Source organism: Oenanthe melanoleuca, chromosome 25 (assembly GCF_029582105.1).
Source record: "Oenanthe melanoleuca isolate GR-GAL-2019-014 chromosome 25, OMel1.0, whole genome shotgun sequence".
Classification (NCBI taxonomy): Eukaryota; Metazoa; Chordata; class Aves; order Passeriformes; family Muscicapidae; genus Oenanthe; species Oenanthe melanoleuca.
The window spans coordinates 6,918,723-6,939,974 of record NC_079358.1 but is presented as its reverse complement, the minus strand read 5'-3'; the positions used below and the strand labels follow the sequence as shown (position 1 = coordinate 6,939,974).

General features: G+C 65.2%; 1 protein-coding gene across 1 annotated transcript in view; it reads left to right on the top strand.

Moving 5' to 3' along the window:
* HUWE1 (HECT, UBA and WWE domain containing E3 ubiquitin protein ligase 1) overlaps positions 1 to 21,252 on the top strand; it is a 157,587-nt gene that overhangs the window by 61,384 nt on the left and 74,951 nt on the right. Inside the window, exons 38-49 of the mRNA XM_056510874.1 lie at positions 1,252 to 1,378; positions 2,954 to 3,411; positions 5,275 to 5,470; positions 6,986 to 7,153; positions 10,806 to 10,948; positions 12,052 to 12,118; positions 13,096 to 13,304; positions 15,560 to 15,771; positions 16,812 to 16,991; positions 18,764 to 18,930; positions 20,058 to 20,203; positions 20,280 to 20,355. Coding sequence (XP_056366849.1) covers positions 1,252 to 1,378; positions 2,954 to 3,411; positions 5,275 to 5,470; positions 6,986 to 7,153; positions 10,806 to 10,948; positions 12,052 to 12,118; positions 13,096 to 13,304; positions 15,560 to 15,771; positions 16,812 to 16,991; positions 18,764 to 18,930; positions 20,058 to 20,203; positions 20,280 to 20,355 — 2,149 coding nt within the window. The remainder of the gene's footprint in view (positions 1 to 1,251; positions 1,379 to 2,953; positions 3,412 to 5,274; positions 5,471 to 6,985; positions 7,154 to 10,805; positions 10,949 to 12,051; positions 12,119 to 13,095; positions 13,305 to 15,559; positions 15,772 to 16,811; positions 16,992 to 18,763; positions 18,931 to 20,057; positions 20,204 to 20,279; positions 20,356 to 21,252) is intronic.

Sequence of the window (21,252 nt, the reverse complement as noted above, 5' to 3'; positions counted from 1 at the left end):
ATGGGGACAGTGCCCTGGGACACGAGGACATGTCCCAGGGTCAGCTGGGCCACAGAGCCGTGGCTCAAGTGAAAGGGGACACGTCCCGGTGTCACCCAGGGCAGGGATCGCAGCCCCAGTCAAGGGGACACGGCCCCAGTGTCACCCCTGTCCCCCCTGTGTCCCCTGGTGTCACCCCACAGGGAGGAGCTCCAATGTCACCCCTGTCCCTCCGTGTGACCCCATGGGGAGGGGTTCCAGTGTCACTCCATGGTGTCACCCCACGGGGATTGGACCTGGTGTCCCTTGTTTCCCCTGTCCCCGTGTGACCCCCTGGTGTCCCTCCATGTCCCTCCATGTTCCCCTGTGACCCTCAGTGACCTCCCTGTGACCCCCATGTCCCCCTGTCCCCCTGTGACCCTCCATGTTTCCTCAGTACCCCCTGACCCTCAGTGACCCCCCTGTGACCCTGCTGTCCCCCTTGTGACCCCAGTGACCCCCCGACCCCGCTGTCCCCCTGTGACCCCACTGTCCCCCCGTCCCCTCAGTCCCCCCTGACCCTCAGTGTCCCCGCTGTGACCCTCCATGTTCCCTCAGTCCCCCTGTGATCCCAGTGACCCTCCTGTGACCCCGCTGCCCCTCCTGTGACCCTGCTGACACCCCTGTGACCCCGGTGTCCCCCCTGTCCCCCCTGGTGTCCCCCTGTGACCCTCAGTGTCTGCCCTGTGACCCCACTGACCCCCCTGTGACCCCGGTGTCCCCCAAGGCCCCTCAGTCCCCTCTGACCCCGCTGTCCCCCCTGACCCTGCTGTCCCCCCTGACCCTGCTGTCCCCTCTGACCCCGCTGTCCCCTCTGACCCTGCTGTCCCCTCTGACCCCACTGTCCCCCCTGACCCTGCTGTCCCACCTGACCCCGCTGTCCCACCTGACCCCGCTGTCCCCCCTGACCCCGCTGTCCCCCCTGACTCTGCTGTCCCCCTGTGACCCTGCTGTCCCCCCTGTGACCCCGCTGTCCCCCCTGACCCCGCTGTCCCCTCTGACCCCGCTGTCCCTGTGACCCTGCTGTCCCCCTGACCCCGCTGTCCCCCTGACCCCGCTGTCCCCCTGACCCCGCTGTCCCCCCTGTGACCCTGCTGTCCCCCTGACCCCGCTGTCCCCTCTGACCCCGCTGTCCCCCTGACCCCGCTGTCCCCCTGACCCGGCTGTCCCCCTGACCCTGCTGTCCCCCCTGTGACCCCGCTGTCCCCCTGACCCCGCTGTCCCCCTCCCCAGGTGAACGAGGAGACCGGGAACCGGCGCCCGGTGATGCTGACGCTGCTGCGCCCCCCCCGGGCCGGGAAGGGCCGAGAGGAGGGCGGGGAGGGGGACCCCGAGGGGAAGGGCAAGGACGAGACCCCCGGTATGGGGAGGGGGATGGGGGGCTGAGGGGGTCTGGGGGGGCTGAGGGGGTCTGGGGAGGGTCTGAGGGGTTCTGGGGAGTCTGGGAGGTTTTGAGGGGGGGGTCTGAGGGGTTTTGGGGAGGGGTCTGAGGGGTTCTGGGGAGTGGTCTGAGGGGTTTTGGGGGGGTCTGAGGGGTTCTGGGGAGTGGTCTGAGGGGTTTTGGGGGGGTCTGAGGGGTTGTGGGGAGGGTCTATGGGGTTTTAGGGTGGTCTGAGAGGTTGTGGGGAGGGTCTGAGGGGTTTTGGGGGGTGTCTGAGGGGGTCTGGGGGGGGGTCTGAGGGGTTTTGGGGAGCGGTCTGAGAGGTGTTGGGGAGTCCGAGGGGGTCTGGGAAAGGGTCTGAGGGGGTCTGAGGGGTTTTGGGGAGGGGTATGAGGGGTTTTGGGGAGGGGTATGAGCGGTATTGGGGGGTCTGAGAGGTGGGGAGTGGTCTGAGGGGTTCTGGGGAGTGGTCTGAGGGGTTTTGGGGAGGGGTCTGAGGGGTTTTGGGGGGGATCATAGAGGCCATGGAGGCGTCAGAATGGTCGTGCTGGGGTCAGAAAGGCTATGGGGGGGTTACAGTGACCATGGGAGGGGTCATGGGGGGGTCATAGGGGTCACGGTGGGGTCATAGGGGTCATGGTGGGGTCATAGGGGTCATGGAGGTGTCATAGAAGTCATGGAGAGGTCATAGGGGTCATGGGGGATCGTAGAGGTCATGGTGGGGTCATGGGGGATCATAGAGGTCATGGTGGGGTCAGAGAGGTCACGGGGGGCTGTGGTGGGGTTGGGATGGTCATGGGGGGTCACAGGGGCCATGGGGGGGTTGTAGGGGGTCATAGAGGCCATGGTGGGGTCAGAATGGTCATGGTGGGGTCATAGAGGTCACAGAGGTCATGGTAGGGTTGGGATGGTCATGGGGGGGTCACAGGGGCTATGGGGGGGTCACAGAGGCCATGGAGGGGGGTTGGAATGACCATGGAGTGTCAGAATGGTCATGGGGGGTCAGAATGGTCGTGGTGGGGTCACAGAGGTTGTGGAAGGGTCATGGTGGGGTTGGGATGGTCATGGGGGGTCACAGAGGCCATGGAGGGGGGTTGGAATGACCATGGAGTGTCAGAATGGTCATGGGGGGTCAGAATGGTCGTGGTGGGGTCACAGAGGTTGTGGAAGGGTCATGGTGGGGTTGGGATGGTCATGGGGGGTCACAGAGGCCATGGAGGGGGGTTGGAACGGCCATGGAGTGTCAGAATGGTCATGGGGGGGTCACAGAGGTCATGGTAGGGTTGGGATGGTCATGGGGGGGTCACAGGGGCTATGGGGGGGTCACAGAGGCCATGGAGGGGGGTTGGAATGGCCATGGAGTGTCATAATGGTCATGGGGGGGTCACAGAGGTCATGGTGGGGTTGGGATGGTCATGGGGGGTCACAGAGGCCATGGAGGGGGGTTGGAATGGCCATGGAGTGTCAGAATGGTCATGGGGGGGTCACAGGCACCACAGAGTGCCTCATAACCCCCCCAAAAACCCCCTCTCACCCCACCCCCCCTCCCCACAGCTCCAGACCCTCCTCCTACAGACGAAGACCCCCCCACCACCACCACCACAACAACAACAACCACCAGCACCACCACCACCCCCTCCACCGCCGCCCCCTGCCCCTCTCCCCCCTCCACCACCACCACCAGCACCACCAACCCCCCCGACCCCGGCGAGGACGCGGAGGAGGCGCCGGTGCGGGGCCTGGCGGAGGAGGCGGTGCCGGCGGTGCTGCGGGCGTGCGTCAGCATGCTGGGGGTGCCGGTGGACCCGGACACGCTGCACGCCACGCTGCGGCTGTGCCTGCGCCTGACGCGGCAGCACAAGCACGCGCTGCTGTTCGCCGAGCTGCGCTCCACCCGCACCATCCTGGCGCTGACGCAGAGCTCCGGCTTCACCGGCTTCACGCCGCTGGTGACGCTGCTGTTCCGCCACATCATCGAGGACCCCTGCACGCTGCGCCACACCATGGAGAAGGTGCGAGAGGGGCGGGGGGTGGCCGGGGTGCGCTCGTGGTGGGCGCGTGGTCACTGTGTCCCCTCGCTGTCCCCGTGCCCACATTGTCGCCGTGATGTCCCCATGCCATCCCCATGCCATCCTCATGCCCACACTGTCCCCATGATGTCCTCATATCCACACTGTCCCCATACCCGTGATATCCCTATGCCATTCCTGTCCCCCATGCCATCCCCATGCCCACACTGTCCCCATGCTGTCCCCATACTCACAGTGTCCCTAGATCCAGGCTGTCCCCATGCCATTCCTGTCCCCCATGCCATCCCCATGCCATTCTCATGCCCACACTGTCCCCGTGCTGTCCCCAGGTGGTGCGCTCAGCAGCCACCAGCGGCGCAGGCAGCACCACCTCGGGGGTGGTGTCTCTGCTGTCCCCATGCTGTCCCTGCTGTCCCCATGCTGTCCCTGCTGTCCCCATGGTGTCCCCATACCCACTCTGTCCCCATGGTGTCGCTGCTGTCCCCGTGTGTCCCTGCTGTCCCCAAGGTGTCCCCATACCCTCACTGTCCCCATGGTGTCCCTGCTGTCCCCATAACCACACTGTCCCCAAGGTGTCCCTGCTGTCCCCATATCCACTCTGTCCCCATGCTGTCCCCAGGTGGTGCGCTCGGCAGCCACCAGCGGCGCAGGCAGCACCACCTCGGGGGTGGTGTCCCTGCTGTCCCATACCTTCACTGTCCCCATGGTGTCCCTGCTGTCCCCATACCCACTCTGTCCCTGTGCTGTCCCCAGGTGGTGCGCTCGGCGGCCACCAGCGGCGCAGGCAGCACCACCTCGGGGGTGGTGTCTCTGCTGTCCCCAAGGTGTCCCTGCTGTCCCCATGGTGTCCCCATACCCTCACTGTCCCCATGGTGTACCTGCTGTCCCCATGGTGTCCCCATACCCTCACTGTCCCCAAGGTGTCCCTGCTGTCCCCATACCCACTCTGTCCCTGTCCCCAGGTGGTGCGCTCAGCAGCCACCAGCGGCGCAGGCAGCACCACCTCGGGGGTGGTGTCTCTGCTGTCCCCATGCTGTCCCTGCTGTCCCCATGCTGTCCCTGCTGTCCCCATGGTGTCCCCATACCCACTCTGTCCCTGTCCCCAGGTGGTGCGCTCAGCAGCCACCAGCGGCGCAGGCAGCACCACCTCGGGGGTGGTGTCTCTGCTGTCCCCATGCTGTCCCTGCTGTCCCCATGCTGTCCCTGCTGTCCCCATGGTGTCCCCATACCCACTCTGTCCCCATGGTGTCGCTGCTGTCCCCGTGTGTCCCTGCTGTCCCCAAGGTGTCCCCATACCCTCACTGTCCCCATGGTGTCCCTGCTGTCCCCATACCCACTGTGTCCCTGTCCCCAGGTGGTGCGCTCGGCGGCCACCAGCGGCGCAGGCAGCACCACCTCGGGGGTGGTGTCTTTGCTGTCCCCAAGGTGTCCCCATACCCTCACTGTCCCCGTGGTGTCCCTGCTGTCCCCATACCCACTCTGTCCCCATGCTGTCCCCAGGTGGTGCGCTCGGCGGCCACCAGCGGCGCAGGCAGCACCACCTCGGGGGTGGTGTCCCTGCTGTCCCCATGGTGTCCCTGCTGTCCCCATACCCACACTGTCCCCATGGTGTCCCTGCTGTCCCCATACCCATGCTGTCCCAGCTGTCCCCATACCCACTGTGTCCCCGTGCTGTCCCCAGGTGGTGCGCTCGGCGGCCACCAGCGGCGCAGGCAGCACCACCTCGGGGGTGGTGTCCCTGCTGTCCCCATGGTGTCCCTGCTGTCCCCATGGTGTGTGTCCCTGCTGTCCCCATGCTGTCCCTACACTGTCCCCATACCCACTCTGTCCCCGTGCTGTCCCCAGGTGGTGCGCTCAGCAGCCACCAGCGGCGCGGGCAGCACCACCTCGGGGGTGGTGTCGGGCAGCCTGGGCTCGCGGGAGGTGAATTACATCCTGCGGGTGCTGGGCCCCGCCGCCTGCCGCAGCCCCCACGTCTTCACCGAGGTGGCCACGGGCTGCATCCGCATCGCCCTGCCCGCCCCGCGCGGCTCCGGCACCGGTGAGGGCAGCGGGGGACTGGAGGGGACAGCAGGGGGGACAGGGACATGGGGGGGGACAGGAGGGGACAGGGGCATGGGGGGGGACAGGAGGGGGGACAGGGACATGGGGGGGGACAGGAGGGGGGACAGGGGCATGAGGGGGATCCTGCAGGGGACAGCAGGGGGGACAGGGACATGGGAGGGGACAGGAGGGGGGACAGGGGCATGGGGGGGACAGGAGGGGACAGGAGGGGGGACAGGGACATGAGGGGGGACAGGGGCATGGGGGGGATCCTGGAGGGGACAGCAGGGGGGACAGGGACATGGGGGGGGACTGGAGGGGACAGGGGCATGGGGGGGATCCTGGAGGGGGGACAGGGGCATGGGGGGACTGGAGATGGGGACAGGGACATGGGGGGGGACAGGAGGGGACAGGAGGGGGGACAGGGGCATGAGGGGCGACTGGAGGGGGGACAGGGACGTGGGGGGGATCCTGGAGGGGGCTCAGGGGCATAGGGGGGATCCTGGAGGGGGGACAGGGACATGGGGGGGCACAGGAGGGGACAGGAGGGGGGACAGGGGCATGGGGGGGGACAGGAGGGGGGACAGGGACATGGGGGGGATCCTGGAGGGGGGACAGGGACATGGGGGGGGACAGGAGGGGACAGGACGGGGGACAGGGACATGGGGGGGATCCTGGAGGGGGGACAAGGACATGGGGGGACTGGAGATGGGGACAGGGACATGGGGGGGGACAGGATGGGGGGACAGGGACATGGGGGGGGACAGGAGGGGACAGGAGGGGGGACAGGGGCATGGGGGGCGACTGGAGGGGGGACAGGGATGTGGGGGGGATCCTGGAGGGGACAGGAGGGGGGATAGGGGCATGGGGGGGGACAGGAGGGGGAACAGGGACATGGGGGGGATCCTGGAGGGGACAGGAGCGGGGACAGGGACATAGGGGGGATCCTGGAGGGGGGGACAGGGGCATGAGGGGACTGGAGATGGGGTGGGATGGGGACAGGGAGGGTCCTGGAAGGGGGACAGGGACATGGGGGGGACTGGAGATGGGGCAGAGGGACATGGAGGGGGCTCAGGGGCATGGGGGGGATCCTGGAGGGGGGACAGGGACATGGGGGGGATCCTGGATGGGGGACAGGGACATGGTGGGACTGGGGATGGGGCAGAGGGACATGGGGGGACAGGGATGGGGACAGAGGGGACAGGGATGGGGACAGGAGGGGTTCTGGAGGCGGCACAGGGGCATAGGGGGGACCCTGGAGGGGGGACAGGAACATGGAGGGACTGGAGATGGGGTGGGATGGGGACAGGGAGGGTCCTGGAGTGGGGAAAGGGACATGGAGGGGACTGGGGACGGGGCAGAGGGACATGGGGGGACAGGGATGGAGACAGGAGGGGTCCTGGAGGGGGGACAGGGACACCAGGGGGGATCCTGGAGGGGCTTCTAGGGGGGGCATCTCTGACCCATCCCAAGCCCTGACCCCCCCAGACCCCTGACCCCCCGAATTTTGCAGCCTCGGACGACGAGTTTGAGAACCTGCGGATCAAGGGTCCCAACGCGGTGCAGTTGGTGAAAACCACCCCGGCCAAGGCGGCGGCGCTGCCGCCCATCCCCGAGCCCATCCGAGACGTCATCTACGACATGCTCAACGCCCTGGCGGCCTACCACGCCCCCGAGGAGGGTACGGGGGGCTGGGGTTTGGGGGAGACCCCTGGGGGAGGTTTGGGGTGCAAGGGGAGGAGTGGGGGGTACGTGGAACAGGAATTGGGGTGTCCTGTGCAATGCCCTGGGTGCCCACCAGACTCTGATAAGGGTCTGTGACAAAGATTTGGGGGACCCCCAGATGGGGGGAGAAATCCCCAGGGAGGTTTGGGGTGCAAGGGGAGGAGTGGGGGGCATGTGGAGCAGGAATTGGGGTGTCCTGTGCAATGCCCTGGGTGTCGTCCTGACTGGCAAGGGGCTGTGACAAAAATTTAGGGGACCCCCAGATGGGGGGGAGAAATCCCCAGAGAGGTTTGGGGTACAAGGGGAGGAGTGGGGGGTACGTGGAACAGGAATTGGGGTGTCCTGTGCAATGTGCGAGGTGCTCACCACGCCCCCGAGGAGGGTACGGGGGGCTGGGGTTTGGGGGAGACCCCTGGGGGAGGTTTGGGGTGCAAGGGGAGGAGTGGGGGGCACGTGGAACAGGAATTGGGGTGTCCTGTGCAATGCCCTGGGTGCCCACCAGACTCTGATAAGAGTTTGGGGGGCTCAGGGGATGCACACAAGGGAGGCAGACACCCCCAGAGAGGTTTGGGGTGCAAGGGGAGGAGTTTGGGGTACATGGATGGAGCAGGATTTGGGGTGTCCTGTGCAATGCCCTGGGTGCCCACCAGACTCTGATATGGACTGTGACAAAGATTTGGGGGATCCCCAGATGCGGGGAGAAATCCCCAGAGAGGTTTGGGGTGCAAGGGGAGGAGTGGAGGGCACATGGAACAGGAGTTGGGGTGTCCTGTGCAATGCCCTGGGTGCCCACCAAACTCTGATATGGGACTGTGACAAAGATTTGGGGACCCCCCAAATGGGGGGAGAAATCCCAGGGAGGTTTGGGGTGCCAGGGGAGGAGTGGGGGGTACGTGGAACAGAAGTTGGGGTGCCCTGTGCAATGTGTGGGTGTCGTCCTGACTGGCAAGTCAAAGAATTGGGGGACCCCCAGATGGGGGGAGAAAATCCCAGGGAGGTTTGGGGTGCAGGAGGAGTGAGGGGTACGTGGAACAGGAATTGGGGTGCCCTGTGCAATGCCCTGGGTGCCCACCAGACTCTGATATAGGGCTGTGACAAAGATTTGGGGACCCCCCAAATGGGGGGAGAAATCCCCAGGGAGGTTTGGGGTGCAGGAGGAGGAGTGGGGGGCACATGGAACAGGAGTTGGGGTGTCCTGTGCAATGCCCTGGGTGTCGTCCTGACTGGCAAGGGGCTGTGACAAAGAATTGGGGGACCCCCAGATGGGGGGAGAAATCCCCAGGGAGGTTTGGGGTGCCAGGGGAGGAGTGGGGGGTACATGGAGCAGGAATTGGGGTGTCCTGTGCAATGTGTGGGTGCCCACCAAACTCTGATATGGGACTGTGACAAAGATTTGGTGCCCATATAGGAAGAATTGGGGTGCCTATATAGGGAAAATTGGGGTGAATATAGGAAGAACTGGGGTGCTCATATGGAAAAAATTGGGGTGCCCATATAGGAAGAATTGGGGTGCCCATATGGAAAAAATTGGGGTGCTCATATAGGAGAGGAATTGGGGTGCCCATATACGAGAAATTAGCATGTCCACATAGGAAAAATTGGGATGCCTATATAGGAGAGAAATTGGGGTGCCCATACAGGAAGAATTGGGGTGCCCATATAGAAAGAATTGGGGTGCCCATAGAGGAAGAATTGGGGTGCCCTATAGAAGGAATTGGGGTGTCCATACAGGAAGAATTGGGGTGCCCATATAGAAGGAATTGGGGTGTCCATACAGGAAGAATTGGGGTGCCATATAGGAAGAATTGGGGTGTCCATACAGGGGAATAATTAGGGTGTCCATATAAAAAGAATTGGGGTGTCCATATAGAAGGAATTGGGGTGCCCATATAGGAAAAATTGGGGTGCCCATAAAGGAAGAATTGGGGTGCCCATATAGAAGGAATTGGGGTACCCATATAGGAAGAATTGGGGTGTCCATATAGAATGAATTGGGTTGTCCATATAGAAGGAATTGGGGTGCCCATATAGAAGGAATTGGGGTGCCCATACAGGGAAGGAATTGGGGTGCCCACATAGAAAAAATGGGGGTGTCCATATATGAGAAATTGGCATGTTCACATAGAAAGAATTGGGGTGCCCATATAGGAGAGGAATTGGGGTGCCCATAGAGAAGGAATTTGGGGGCCCATACAGGAAGAATTGGGGTGCTCATACAGGGAAGGAATTGGGTTGCCCATATAGAAAGAATCGGGGTGCTCATATAGGAAGAATTGGGGTGATCATATAGACGAATAAGGATGTTCGTATAGAGGGAATTGTGGTCATACAGGAAGAATTGGGGTGTCCATATGGGGAAAGGATTGGGGTGCCCATACAGGGGAGGAATTGAGCTGTCCATATAGAAAGAACTGGGCTGTCCATATAGGGAAGGAGTTGAGGTAGGCTTGTAGAGGGAATTACCATATAGGAAGAATTAAAGTGCTCATAAAGGAGTTGGGGTGCCCCTATAAGAGAGGAATTGGGGTGCTCATATAGAAGGAATTGGGGTGCCCCTATAGGAACAATCAGGGCGCCCCTGCCCCCCCTCCATCCCCCCTGGGGGTTCCCCTGCCCCTCTCCATCCCCTCCGGGGGGTTCCCCTGCCCCCCTCCATCCCCCCTGGGGGTTCCCCTGCCCCCCTCCATCCCCTCTGGGGGGTTCCCCTGCCCCCCCTCCATCCTCCCCGGGCTCTCCCCCTGCCCCCCCTCCATCCCCCCTGGGGGTTCCCCTGCCCCCCCTCCATCCTCCCCGGGCTCTCCCCCTGCCCCCCCTCCATCCCCTCTGGGGGTTCCCCTGCCCCCCCTCCATCCCCCCTGGGGGTTCCCCTGCCCCCCTCCATCCCCTCTGGGGGGTTCCCCTGCCCACCCTCCATCCCCCCTGGGGGTTCCCCTGCCCCCGCTCCATCCCCCCTGGGGGTTCCCCTGCCCCCCCTCCATCCCCTGGGGGGTTCCCCTGCCCCCCCTCCATCCTCCCCGGGCTCTCCCCCTGCCCCCCTCCATCCCCTCTGGGGGGTTCCCCTGCCCCCCCTCCATCCCCCCTGGGGATTCCCCTGCCCCCCCTCCATCCCCCCTGGGGGGTTCCCCTGCCCCCCCTCCATCCCCCCTGGGGGGTTCCCCTGCCCCCCGTCCATCTCCCCTGGGGGTTCCCCTGCCCCCCCTCCATGCCCCCCGGGCTCTCCCCCTGCCCCCCCTCCATCCCCTCTGGGGGGTTCCCCTGCCCCCCCTCCATCCCCCCTGGGGGGTTCCCCTGCCCCCGCTCCATCCCCCCTGGGGGGTTCCCCTGCCCCCCCTCCATCCCCTCTGGGGGTTCCCCTGCCCCCCCTCCATCCCCCCTGGGGGGTTCCCCTGCCCCCCGTCCATCTCCCCTGGGGGTTCCCCTGCCCCCCTCCATCCCCCCTGGGGGTTCCCCTGCCCCCCTCCATCCCCCCTGCGGGTTCCCCTGCCCCCCCTCCATCCCCCCCGGGCTCTCCCCCTGCCCCCCCTGCCCCTCCCTGGGGGGTTCCCCTGCCCCCCCTGCCCCCCCCCGGGCTCTCCCCGTGCCCCCTGACGGCCGTGCCCCCCCCCCAGGGGACAAGGGGGACCCCAAGGGCGCGGCGCCCAGCGAGGTGAGCCAGCTGCTGTCGGACATTGGGGACGACATGTACCAGCAGTACCGCAGCCTCACCCGGCCCCCCGCCGACTTCGAGCCCCCCGCCGGCTTCGCCATCAACGTGCGGCCCCGGGGGGGTGTGGGGGGTGGTTTGGGGGGGTTATGGGGTGGTTTGGGGCTGGTTTTGGGGGTGGTTTTGCGGGGCTAGGGGGTTTGGGGGTGTTATGTAGTGGTTTGGGGGGGGATTTGGGGGGTTATGGGGTGGTTGGGGGGGCTAGGGGGTGGTTTGAGGGGGGATTTGGGGGGTTATGGGGTGGTTGGGGGGGCTAGGGGGTGGTTTGAGGGGGGATTTGGGGGGTTATGGGGTGGTTTGGGGGGGCTAATGGGTGGTTTGAGGGGGTTATGGGGTGGTTTTGGGGGGCTGCAGGGGTTTTGGGGGGACTGGGGGGTGGTTTGGAGGGGTATGGGGGGTGGTTTTGAGGGGTTATGGAGTGGTTTGAGGGGGTTATGGAGTGGTTTGGGGGGGATTTGGGGGGGCTGGGGGGTGGTTTGAGGGGTTATGGGGTGATTTGAGGGGGTTATGGGGTGGTTGGGGGGGCTAGGGGGTGGTTTAGGGGGGTTATGGGGTGGTTTGGAGGGGTTATGGGGTGATTTGAGGAGGCTGGGGGTGGTTTGAGGGGGTTATGGGGTGGTTTGGGGGGGTTATGGGGTGATTTGAGGAGGCTGGGGGTGGTTTGGAGGGGTGTGGGGGGTGGTTTTGAGGGGGTTATGGAGTGGTTTGGGGGGGATTTGGGGGGGCTGGGGGTGGTTTGAGGGGGTTATGGGGTGATTTGAGGGGTTATGGGGTGGTTTGAGGGGTTATGGGGTGATTTGAGGGGTATAGGGGGTGGTTTTGGCGGGCTTGAGGTGGTTTGGGGGGGCTAGGGGGTGGTTTGAGGGGGTTATGGGGTGGTTGGGGGGGGCTGGAGGGAATGTGGGGGGCTGTGGGGTGGTTTGGGGTGGCTATGGGGCAGTTTGGGGTGGCTATGGGACAGTTTGGGGGGCTGTGGGGCAGTTTGGGGGTTATGGGGCAGTTTTTGGGGGGTTATGGGGTGTTTTTGGGGGGCTATGGGGCAGTTTGTGGTGGCTGTGGGGCAGTTTTTAGGGGTTATGGGGCAGTTTGGGGGTTATGGGGTGTTTCTGGGGCTGGCCCCCCAGCTCTGACCCCTCTCCCCCCTCCCCCAGGCCCAGGTTTTCGCTGCTGACGGAGCCGCGGCCGAGACGCCGCCCTCGGGGACACCCCAGGGAGAAGGTGGCACTGTCCCCATGTCCCTGACATTGTCCCCACATCCCCTGACCCCGTCCCCATGTCCCTGACATTGTCCCCTGTGTCCCCTGACCCTGTCCCTGTCCCCATGTCCCTGACCCCCTGTCCCCCCGTCCCTGACCCCGTGGCCGTGTCCTGACACCATCCCCCGTCCCTGACCCTGTCCCTGATCCTGTCCCCATGTCCCTGACCCTGTCCCCATGTTCCTGATCCTGTCCCCATGTCCCTGACATTGTCCCCACACCCCCTGACCCCGTCCCCATGTCCCTGACATTGTCCCCTGACCCTGTCCCCATGTCCCTGACATTGTCCCCTGTGTCCCCTGACCCTGTCCCTGTCCCCATGTCCCTGACCTTGTCCCCATGTCCCTGACCCCCTGTCCCCCGGTCCCTGACCCCGTGGCCATGTCCTGACACCATCCCCCGTCCCTGACCCTGTCCCTGACCCTGACCCTGTCCCCATGTTCCTGACCCTGTCCCCATGTTCCTGATCCTGTCCCCATGTCCCTGACCCCATGGCCGTGTCCCTCACCCTGTCCCCGTCCCTGTCCCTGATGCCGTCCCTGACCCTGTCCCCATGTCCCTATCCCCCTGTCCCCCTGTCCCCCTGTCCCCCATCCTGACGCCGTCCCCGTGTCCCTGACCCTGTTCATGGCCCCATCCCCCTGTCCCTGACCCCATCCCCGTGTGCTTGTCCCCCAGTCCCTGTCCCTGACCCTGTCCCCATATCCCCTGACCCCATCCCCCTGTCCCTGACCCCGTGGCCGTGTCCCTGTCCCCCCATCCCTGACCCCGTGGCCGTGTCCCTGTCCCCATGTCCCTGATCCTGTCCCCCTGTCCCTGTCCCCCTGACCCCATTCCCGTGTCCCTGTCCCCCCGTCCCTGACCCCGTGGCCGTGTCCCTGTCCCCATGTCCCTGACCCCTGTCCCCCCGTCCCTGACCCCGTGGCCGTGTCCCCGCAGCCTCCAGCCCCGAGGAGGGCCGCGATGGCCGCAAGGACAAGGAGGGCGAGCGCGGCGAGGAGCGGGGCCGGGCGCGCGGCTCCAAGCCGCTGATGCCGACCTCGACCATCCTGCGGCTGCTGGCGGAGCTGGTGCGCTCCTACGTGGGCATCGCCGCGCTCATCGCCAACTACAGCTACAGCGTGGGCCAGTCCGAGCTCATCAAGGAGGTGACACCGCGGGGACGGGGACAGCGGGGCCACCGGGACAGCTGGGGACAGGGACAGGGTGGGCTAGGAGAGCCAGTCCGAGCTCATCAAGGAGGTGACACCACGGGGACGGGGACACCGGGGACACCGGGACAGCTGGGGACAGGGACAGGGTGGGCTAGGAGAGCCAGTCCGAGCTCATCAAGGAGGTGACACCGCGGGGACGGGGACAGCGGGGCCACCGGGACAGCTGGGGACAGGGACAGGGTGGGCTAGGAGAGCTAGTCAGAGATCAGCAAGGAGGTGACACTGCGGGGACAGGGACAGTGGGGCCACCAGGGCTGGGGACAGGGACAGGGTCAGCTAGGAGAGCCAGTGCGAGGTCAGCAAGGAGGTGACACTGCGGGGACAGGGACACCGGGGCCACCGGGACAGCTGGGGACAGGGACAGGGTGTGCAGGGAGAGCCAGTCAGAGATCAGCAAGGAGGTGACACCGTGGGGACAGGGACAGTGGGGCCACCGGGACAGCTGGGGACAGGGACAGGGTGGGCTAGGAGAGCCAGTCAGAGATCAGCAAGGAGGTGACACTGCGGGGACAGGGACAGTGGGGCCACCAGGGCTGGGGACAGGGACAGGGTGTGCAGGGAGAGCCACTCCGAGGTCAGCAAGGAGGTGACACTGCAGGGACAGGGACACCAGGGCTGGGGACAGGTACAGGGTATGAGGAGAGGGCCAGTCCGAGCTCATCAAGGAGGTGACACCGCGGGGACAGGGACAATGGGGCCACCGGGACAGCTGGGGACAGGGACAGGGTGTGCAGGGAGGGGCAGTCTGAGCTCAGCAAGGAGGTGACACTGCAGGGACAGGGACACCGGGGCCAGCCAGGGCCACCGGGGCTGGGGACAGGGACAGGGTGTGCAGGGAGAGCCAGTCAGAGATCAGCAAGGAGGTGACACCGCGGGGACAGGGACACTGGGGCCACCTGGGGCCATCGGGGCTGGGGGACTGGGACAGGGTGTGCAGGGAGAGCCGGTCTGAGCTCAGCAAGGAGGTGACACCGTGGGGACAGCCAGCAGGGACAGGGGACAGGTACAGGGTATGAGGAGAGGGCCAGTCCTAGATCAGCAAGGAGGTGACACTGCAGGGACAGGGACACCGGGGCTGAGGACAGGGACAGGGTGTGCAGGGAGGGGCAGTCTGAGCTCATCAAGGAGGTGACACCGTGGGGACAGCCAGCAGGGACAGGGGACAGGGACAGGGTGTGCAGGGAGAGCCAGTCCAAGCTGGGTGTGTGACCCCCCCGTCCAGGTGTCCGGGAGTGTGACCCCCGTGTCCCTCCCGTCCCATATCCAGGTGTGTGACCCCCCTGTCCCCCAGATTTGTGACCCCCCTGTGTGTCCGGCTGTGTGACCCCCATGTACCCCCTGTCCCACTGTGTCCCCCGTGTCCCCCTGTCCCCTGTCTCGTGTCCGGCTGTGACCCCTGTTGTCCCCCTGTCCCCTGTCTCGTGTCTGGCTGTGTGTTCCCCTGTCCCCTCTCTGGCTGTGACCCCCCTGTCCCGTCTCATGTCCGGCTGTGTGTCCCCCTGTCCGGCTGTGACCCCCGTGTCCCTCCTGTCCCACGTCTGTCCGGCTGTGTGTCCTCCTGTCCCCTGTCTCATGTCCGGCTGTGTGTCCCTGTGTCCCCTGTCCAGCTGTGACCCCTGTGTCCCCCCTGTCCCCTGTCCGGCTGTGACCCCCGTGTCCCCTTGTCCCCTGTCTCATGTAGAGCTGTGTGTTCTCTGTGTCCCCCTGTCCCCTGTCTCATGTTGAGCTGTGTGTTCTCTGTGTCCCCCTGTCCCCTGTCCGGCTGTGACCCCCGTGTCCCCTTGTCCCCTGTCTCATGTAGAGCTGTGTGTTCTCTGTGTCCCCCTGTCTCCTGTCCGGCTGTGACCCCCGTGTCCCCTTGTCCCCTGTCTCATGTAGAGCTGTGTGCTCTCTGTGTCCCCCTGTCCCCTGTCCGGCTGTGACCCCCTTGTCCCCTGTCTCATGTAGAGCTGTGTGCTCTCTGTGTCCCCCTGTCCCCTGTCCGGCTGTGACCCCCTTGTCCCCTGTCTCATGTAGAGCTGTGTGCTCTCTGTGTCCCCCTGTCCCCTGTCCGGCTGTGACCCCCGTGTCCCCTGTCTCATGTCTGGCTGTGTGTTCTCTGTGTCCCCCTGTCCCCTGTCTCATGTACGGCTGTGTGTCCTCTGTGTCCCCCTGTCCCCTGTCCGGCTGTGACCCCCGTGTCCCCGCAGGACTGCAGCGTGCTGGCCTTTGTCCTGGACCACCTGCTGCCGCACCAGCAGAACGCCGAGGACAAGGACACGCCGGCGCTGGCGCGGCTGTTCCTGGCCAGCCTGGCCGCCGCCGGCAGCGGCACCGACGCGCAGGTGGCGCTGGTCAACGAGGTCAAGGCCGCGCTCGGCCGCGCGCTGGCCATGGCCGAGAGCACCGAGAAACACGCCAGGTGGGGACGGGGGGACAGCGGGGACAGGGTGGGGACAGCGGGGACAGGGTGGGGAGAGTGGGGACAATGGGGACAGTGTGGGGAGAGTGGGGACAGCGGGGACAGTGGGGACAGGGTGGGGACAGGGGGACAGCGGGGACAGGGTGGGGACAGCGGGGACAGGGTGGGGAGAGTGGGGACAGGGGGGGCTGTGGGGAGAGTGGGGACAATGGGGAGACAATAGAGACAGTGGGGGGACAGTGGCAGACAATGGGGACAGTGTGGGGAGAGTGGGGACAGTGGGGACTATGGGGATAGTCGGGACAGTGAGGGGAGAGTGTGGGGAGAGTGGCGGACAATGGGGACAGCAGGGACAGTGGGGACAGTGTGGGGATAGTGGAGACAGTGTGGGGACAATGTGGGGACAATGGGGACAGAGTGGGGACAATGTCCCCTCAGTGACCACTGCAGTTTCCCCCTGAGTGACCCCTGTCCCCCGAGTGACCCCTGCCCTGAGTGACCCCTGCCCTGAGTGACCCCCTGCCTGAGTGACCCCTGAGTGACCACTCCCCCGAGTGACCCCTGAGTGACCCCTGTCCCCCCTGAGTGACCCCTGTCCCCCCTGAGTGACCCCTCCTGAGTGACCCCGCCCTGAGTGACCCCTGTCCCAAGTGACCCCTGTCACCCAAGTGACCCCTGCCCTGAGTGACCCCTGCCTGAGTGACCCCTGTCCCCCGAGTGACCCCTGTCCCCTGAGTGACCCCTGCCCCGAATGACCCCTGCCTGAGTGACCACTGCCCTGTCCCCCGAGTGACCCCTGAGTGACCACTCCCCCGAGTGACCCCTGCCCTGAGTGACCACTCCCCCGAGTGACTGCTGCCCTGTCCCCCGAGTGACCCCTGAGTGACCACTCCCCCGAGTGACCCCTGCCCCGAGTGACCACTGCCCTGAGTGACCACTCCCCCGAGTGACCACTGCCCTGTCCCCCGAGTGACCCTGACCCCCGAGTGACCACTCCCCCGAGTGACCACTCCCCCGAGTGACCGCCGCCCTGCCCGCAGGCTCCAGGCCGTCATGTGCATCATCAGCACCATCATGGAGTCGTGCCCGTCCACCTCGAGCTTCTACAGCAGCGCGGCCAAGGCGCCGCACAACGGCATGAACAACATCATCCGCCTGTTCCTCAAGAAGGGGCTGGTCAACGACCTGGCCCGCGTGCCCCACAGCCTCGACCTGTCCAGGTGCGGCCCGGGGGGGCTTGGGGGGCTTGGGGGGTCCTCAGAGGGTTTTCGGGGTCCTCAGAGGGGTTTGGGGGGTCCTCAGAGGGGTTTGGAGATATTTTAAGTGGTCTTGAGGAGGTTTGAAGTGGATCTTGAGGGGTTTTCAGGGGTTTGGGGGGTCCTCAGGGGGGTTTGGGGGGTCCTCAGGGGGGTTTGGAGGGATTTTAAGGGGGTTTGAAGGGGATCTTGAGGGGTTTTCAGGTGTTTGGGGGGTCCTCAGGGGGCTTTGGGGGGTCCTCAGAGGGGTTTGGGGGGTCCTCAGGGGGCTTTGGGGGGTCCTCAGAGGGGTTTGGGGGGTCCTCAGAGGGGTTTGGGGGGTCCTCAGAGGGGTTTCGGGGGTCCTCAGGGGGCTTTGGGGGGTCCTCAGAGGGCTTTGGGGGGTCCTCAGAGGGGTTTGGGGGGTCCTCAGAGGGCTTTGGGGGGTCCTCAGGGGGCTTTGGGGGGTCCTCAGAGGGGTTTGGGGGGTCCTCAGAGGGGTTTGAAGGGGATCTTGAGGGGTTTTCAGGGGTTTGGGGGGTCCTTAGGGGGTTTGGAGGAGGTTTGAGGGAGATTAATTGGGGTTTTAAGGGGTTTTTAGGGGATTTGGGGAGATCTTGGGGAGGTTTGAGGGGGTCTTGAGGAGATTTGAGGGGGTCTTGAAGAGATTTTGGGGGTCTTGAGGGGATTTGGGGGTGTCTTGAGGAGATTTTGGGGAGTCTTGAGAAGCTTTGGGGGGCTCCCTGGTTGGTTTGGGGTGTCCCTGTTTGCTTTGGGGTGTTCCTGGTTGGTTCTGGGGGTCCCTGGGCGGTTCTGGTTGGTTCTGGGATGTCTCTGGTTTGTTCTGGGGTCCCTGGGTGGTTCTGGGGGTCCCTGGGTGGTTCTGGTTGGTTCTGGGGTGTCCCTGTTTGGTTCTGGTTTGTTCTGGGGGTCCCTGGTTTGTTCTGGGGGTCCCTGGGCGGTTCTGGGGGTCCCTGGGTGGTTCTAGTTGGTTCTGGGATGTCTCTGGTTGGTTCTGGGTGTCCCTGAGTGGTGCTGGGGTGTCCCTGGTTGGTTCTGGGGGTCCCTGGGCGGTTCTGGGGGTCCCTGCCCGGTTCTGGGGGTCCCTGGTTGGTTTTGGGGTATCCCTGGTTGGTTCTGGGTGTCCCTGGTTTGTTCTGGGGGTCCCTGGGCGGTTCTGGGGGTCCCTGGTTGGTTCTGGTTGGTTCTCCTGGGGGGTCCCTGGTTGGTTCTGGGGGTCCCTGGGCGGTTCTGGTTGGTTCTGGGGTGTCCCTGGTTGGTTCTGGGGGTCCCTGGGCAGTTCTGGTTTGTTCTGGGGTCCCTGGTTGGTTCTGGGGGTCCCTGGTTGGTTCTGGGTGTCCCTGGGTGGTTCTGGTTGGTTCTGGGGGTCCCTGGTTGGTTCTGGGTGTCCCTGGGTGGTTCTGGTTGGTTCTGGGGGTCCCTGCCCGGTTCTGGGGGTCCCTGGTTGGTTTTGGGGTATCCCTGGTTGGTTCTGGGTGTCCCTGGTTGGTTCTGGGGGTCCCTGGTTTGTTCTGGGGTGTCCCTGGTTGGTTCTGGGGGTCCCTGGTTGGTTCTGGGGTTCCCTGGGCGGTTCTGGTTGGTTCTGGGGGTCCCTGGGCGGTTCTGGGGGTCCCTGGGTGGTTCTGGGGGTCCCTGGTTGGTTCTGGGGGTCCCTGGGCGGTTCTGGTTGGTTCTGGGGGTCCCTGCCCGGTTCTGGGGTCCCTGCGAGGTTGGGGGTGCCAGCGCTGTGCCCGCAGCCCCAACATGGCCAACACGGTGAACGCGGCGCTGAAGCCGCTGGAGACGCTGTCGCGCATCGTCAACCAGCCCAGCGGCATCTTCGGGGCCAAGGGCTCCTCCAGCAAGAGCAAGGCCGAGGGCAACGGGGGCGCCCGCGAGGCGGGGGCGGCACCCCCCGATGGAGGTACGGACCCCCCAAAATTGGGGTCACACCGGGGTCACATCGGGGTCACACCGGGGTCACAGCCACAGGGACACAGCCATGGGGTCACCCCATGGCAACGGGGGCGCCCGCGAGGCGGGGGCGGCACCCCCCGATGGAGGTACGGACCCCCAAAAACCCACAGCCATGGGGTCACAGCCACGGGGTCACTCACACCCCCATTGTCACCCCATGGCAACGGGGGCGCCCGCGAGGCGGGGGCGGCACCCCCCGATGGAGGTACGGACCCCCCAAAATTGGGGTCACACCGGGGTCACATCGGGGTCACACCGGGGTCACAGCCACAGGGACACAGCCATGGGGTCACCCCATGGCAACGGGGGCGCCCGCGAGGCGGGGGCGGCACCCCCCGACGGAGGTACAGACCCCCGAAATTGGGGCCACACCGGGGTCACACTGGGGTCACAGCCATGGGGTCACTCACACCCCCATTGTCACCCCATGGCAACGGGGGCGCCCGCGAGGCGGGGGCAGCGCCCCCCGACGGAGGTACGGACCCCCGAAATTGGGGTCACACCGAGGTCACACTGGGGTCACAGCCACAGGGACACAGCCACGGGGTCACCCCATGACAATGGGGGTGCCCATGAGGCGGGCACAGCGCCCCCTGATGGAGTTACAGACCCCCGAAAATGGGGTCACACCGGGGTCACACCCACAGCCAGACCCATGGGGTCACAGCTATAGTGACCACAGCCATGGGGTCACCCTGGGGTCACAGCCAGAGGGTCACTCACACCCCCAGGGTCACACCCACTGTCACATTCACAGGGTCACCCCATTGTCACATCCCTGGGGTCACCCCATGGCCACACCCAGAGTGTCACCCACACCCTCTGAGTGTCACCCCATGGCCCCCTCCATCCATGGCCACACCCCTGACCCCCTGTGACCCCCCCCACACCCCTGACCCCCTGTGACCCCCCCGTGACCCCCCCACACCCCTGACCCCTTGTGACCCCCCCATGACCCCCCCACACCCCTGACACCCCGTGACCCCCCACACCCGTGACCCCCCGTGACCCCTCCGTGACCCCCCACACCCCTGACCCCCCGTGACCCCTCTGTGACCCCTCCTGTCCCCCCAGGTGACCCTGGTGACCCCGAGCCCCCCGAGGAGGACGCGGAGGCGGCTCAGGCCGAGGCGGCCGACGGCGACATGGACGGCGAGGCCGAGGGGGACACGGTGGTGCTGGCCGGGCAGCCCGAGGGGCTCAGCACCCAGGAGATGCAGGTGGGGACCCCTCCCCGAACTGCCCGGGACCCCCAGGGCCCCCCCGGCACCCCCAAACCCCCCCGTGCCCCCCCAGGTGGAGAACGAGCTGGAGGATCTCATTGACGAGCTGCTGGAGCGCGACGGCGCCGACGGCAACAGCACCATCATCGGTGAGTGACCGCTGAGTGACCATGAGTGACTGCTGAGTGACTGCTGAGTGACCATGAGTGACCATGAGTGACTGCTGAGTGACTGCTGAGTGACCATGAGTGACCGTGAGTGACCGCTGAGTGAGCATGAGTGACCGTGAGTGACTGCTGAGTGAGCATGAGTGACTGCTGAGTGACCACTGAGTGACCACCAGTGACCGTGAGGGACCACTGAGTGACCACTGAGTGACCATGAGTGACTGCTGAGTGACTGCTGAGTGACCACTGAGTGACCACCAGTGACCGTGAGGGACCACTGAGTGACCGCTGAGTGACCAAGAGTGACTGCTGAGTGACCACTGAGTGACCGCTGAGTGACCATGAGTGACTGCTGAGTGACCGCTGAGTGAGCATGAGTGACTGTTGAGTGACCATGAGTGACTGCTGAGTGACCATGAGTGACCGCTGAGTGACCACTGAGTGACTGCTGAGTGACCGCTGAGTGACCACCAGTGACCCTGAGTGACCGCCGAGTGACCATGAGTGACCATGAGTGACCACTGAGTGACCATGAGTGATGCTGAGTGACCATGAGTGACTCTGAGTGACCCTGAGTGACCGCTGAGTGACCATGAGTGACCATGAGTGACCATGAGTGACTGCTGAGTGACCGCTGAGTGACTGATGAGTGACCGCTGAGTGACCATGAGTGACCGCTGAGTGACCAAGAGTGACTGCTGAGTGACCACTGAGTGACCATGAGTGACCGCTGAGTGACCAAGAGTGACTGCTGAGTGACCATGAGTGACTGCTGAGTGACCAAGAGTGACTGCTGAGTGACCACTGAGTGAGCATGAGTGACCGCTGAGTGACCATGAGTGACCATGAGTGACTGCTGAGTGAGCATGAGTGACTGCT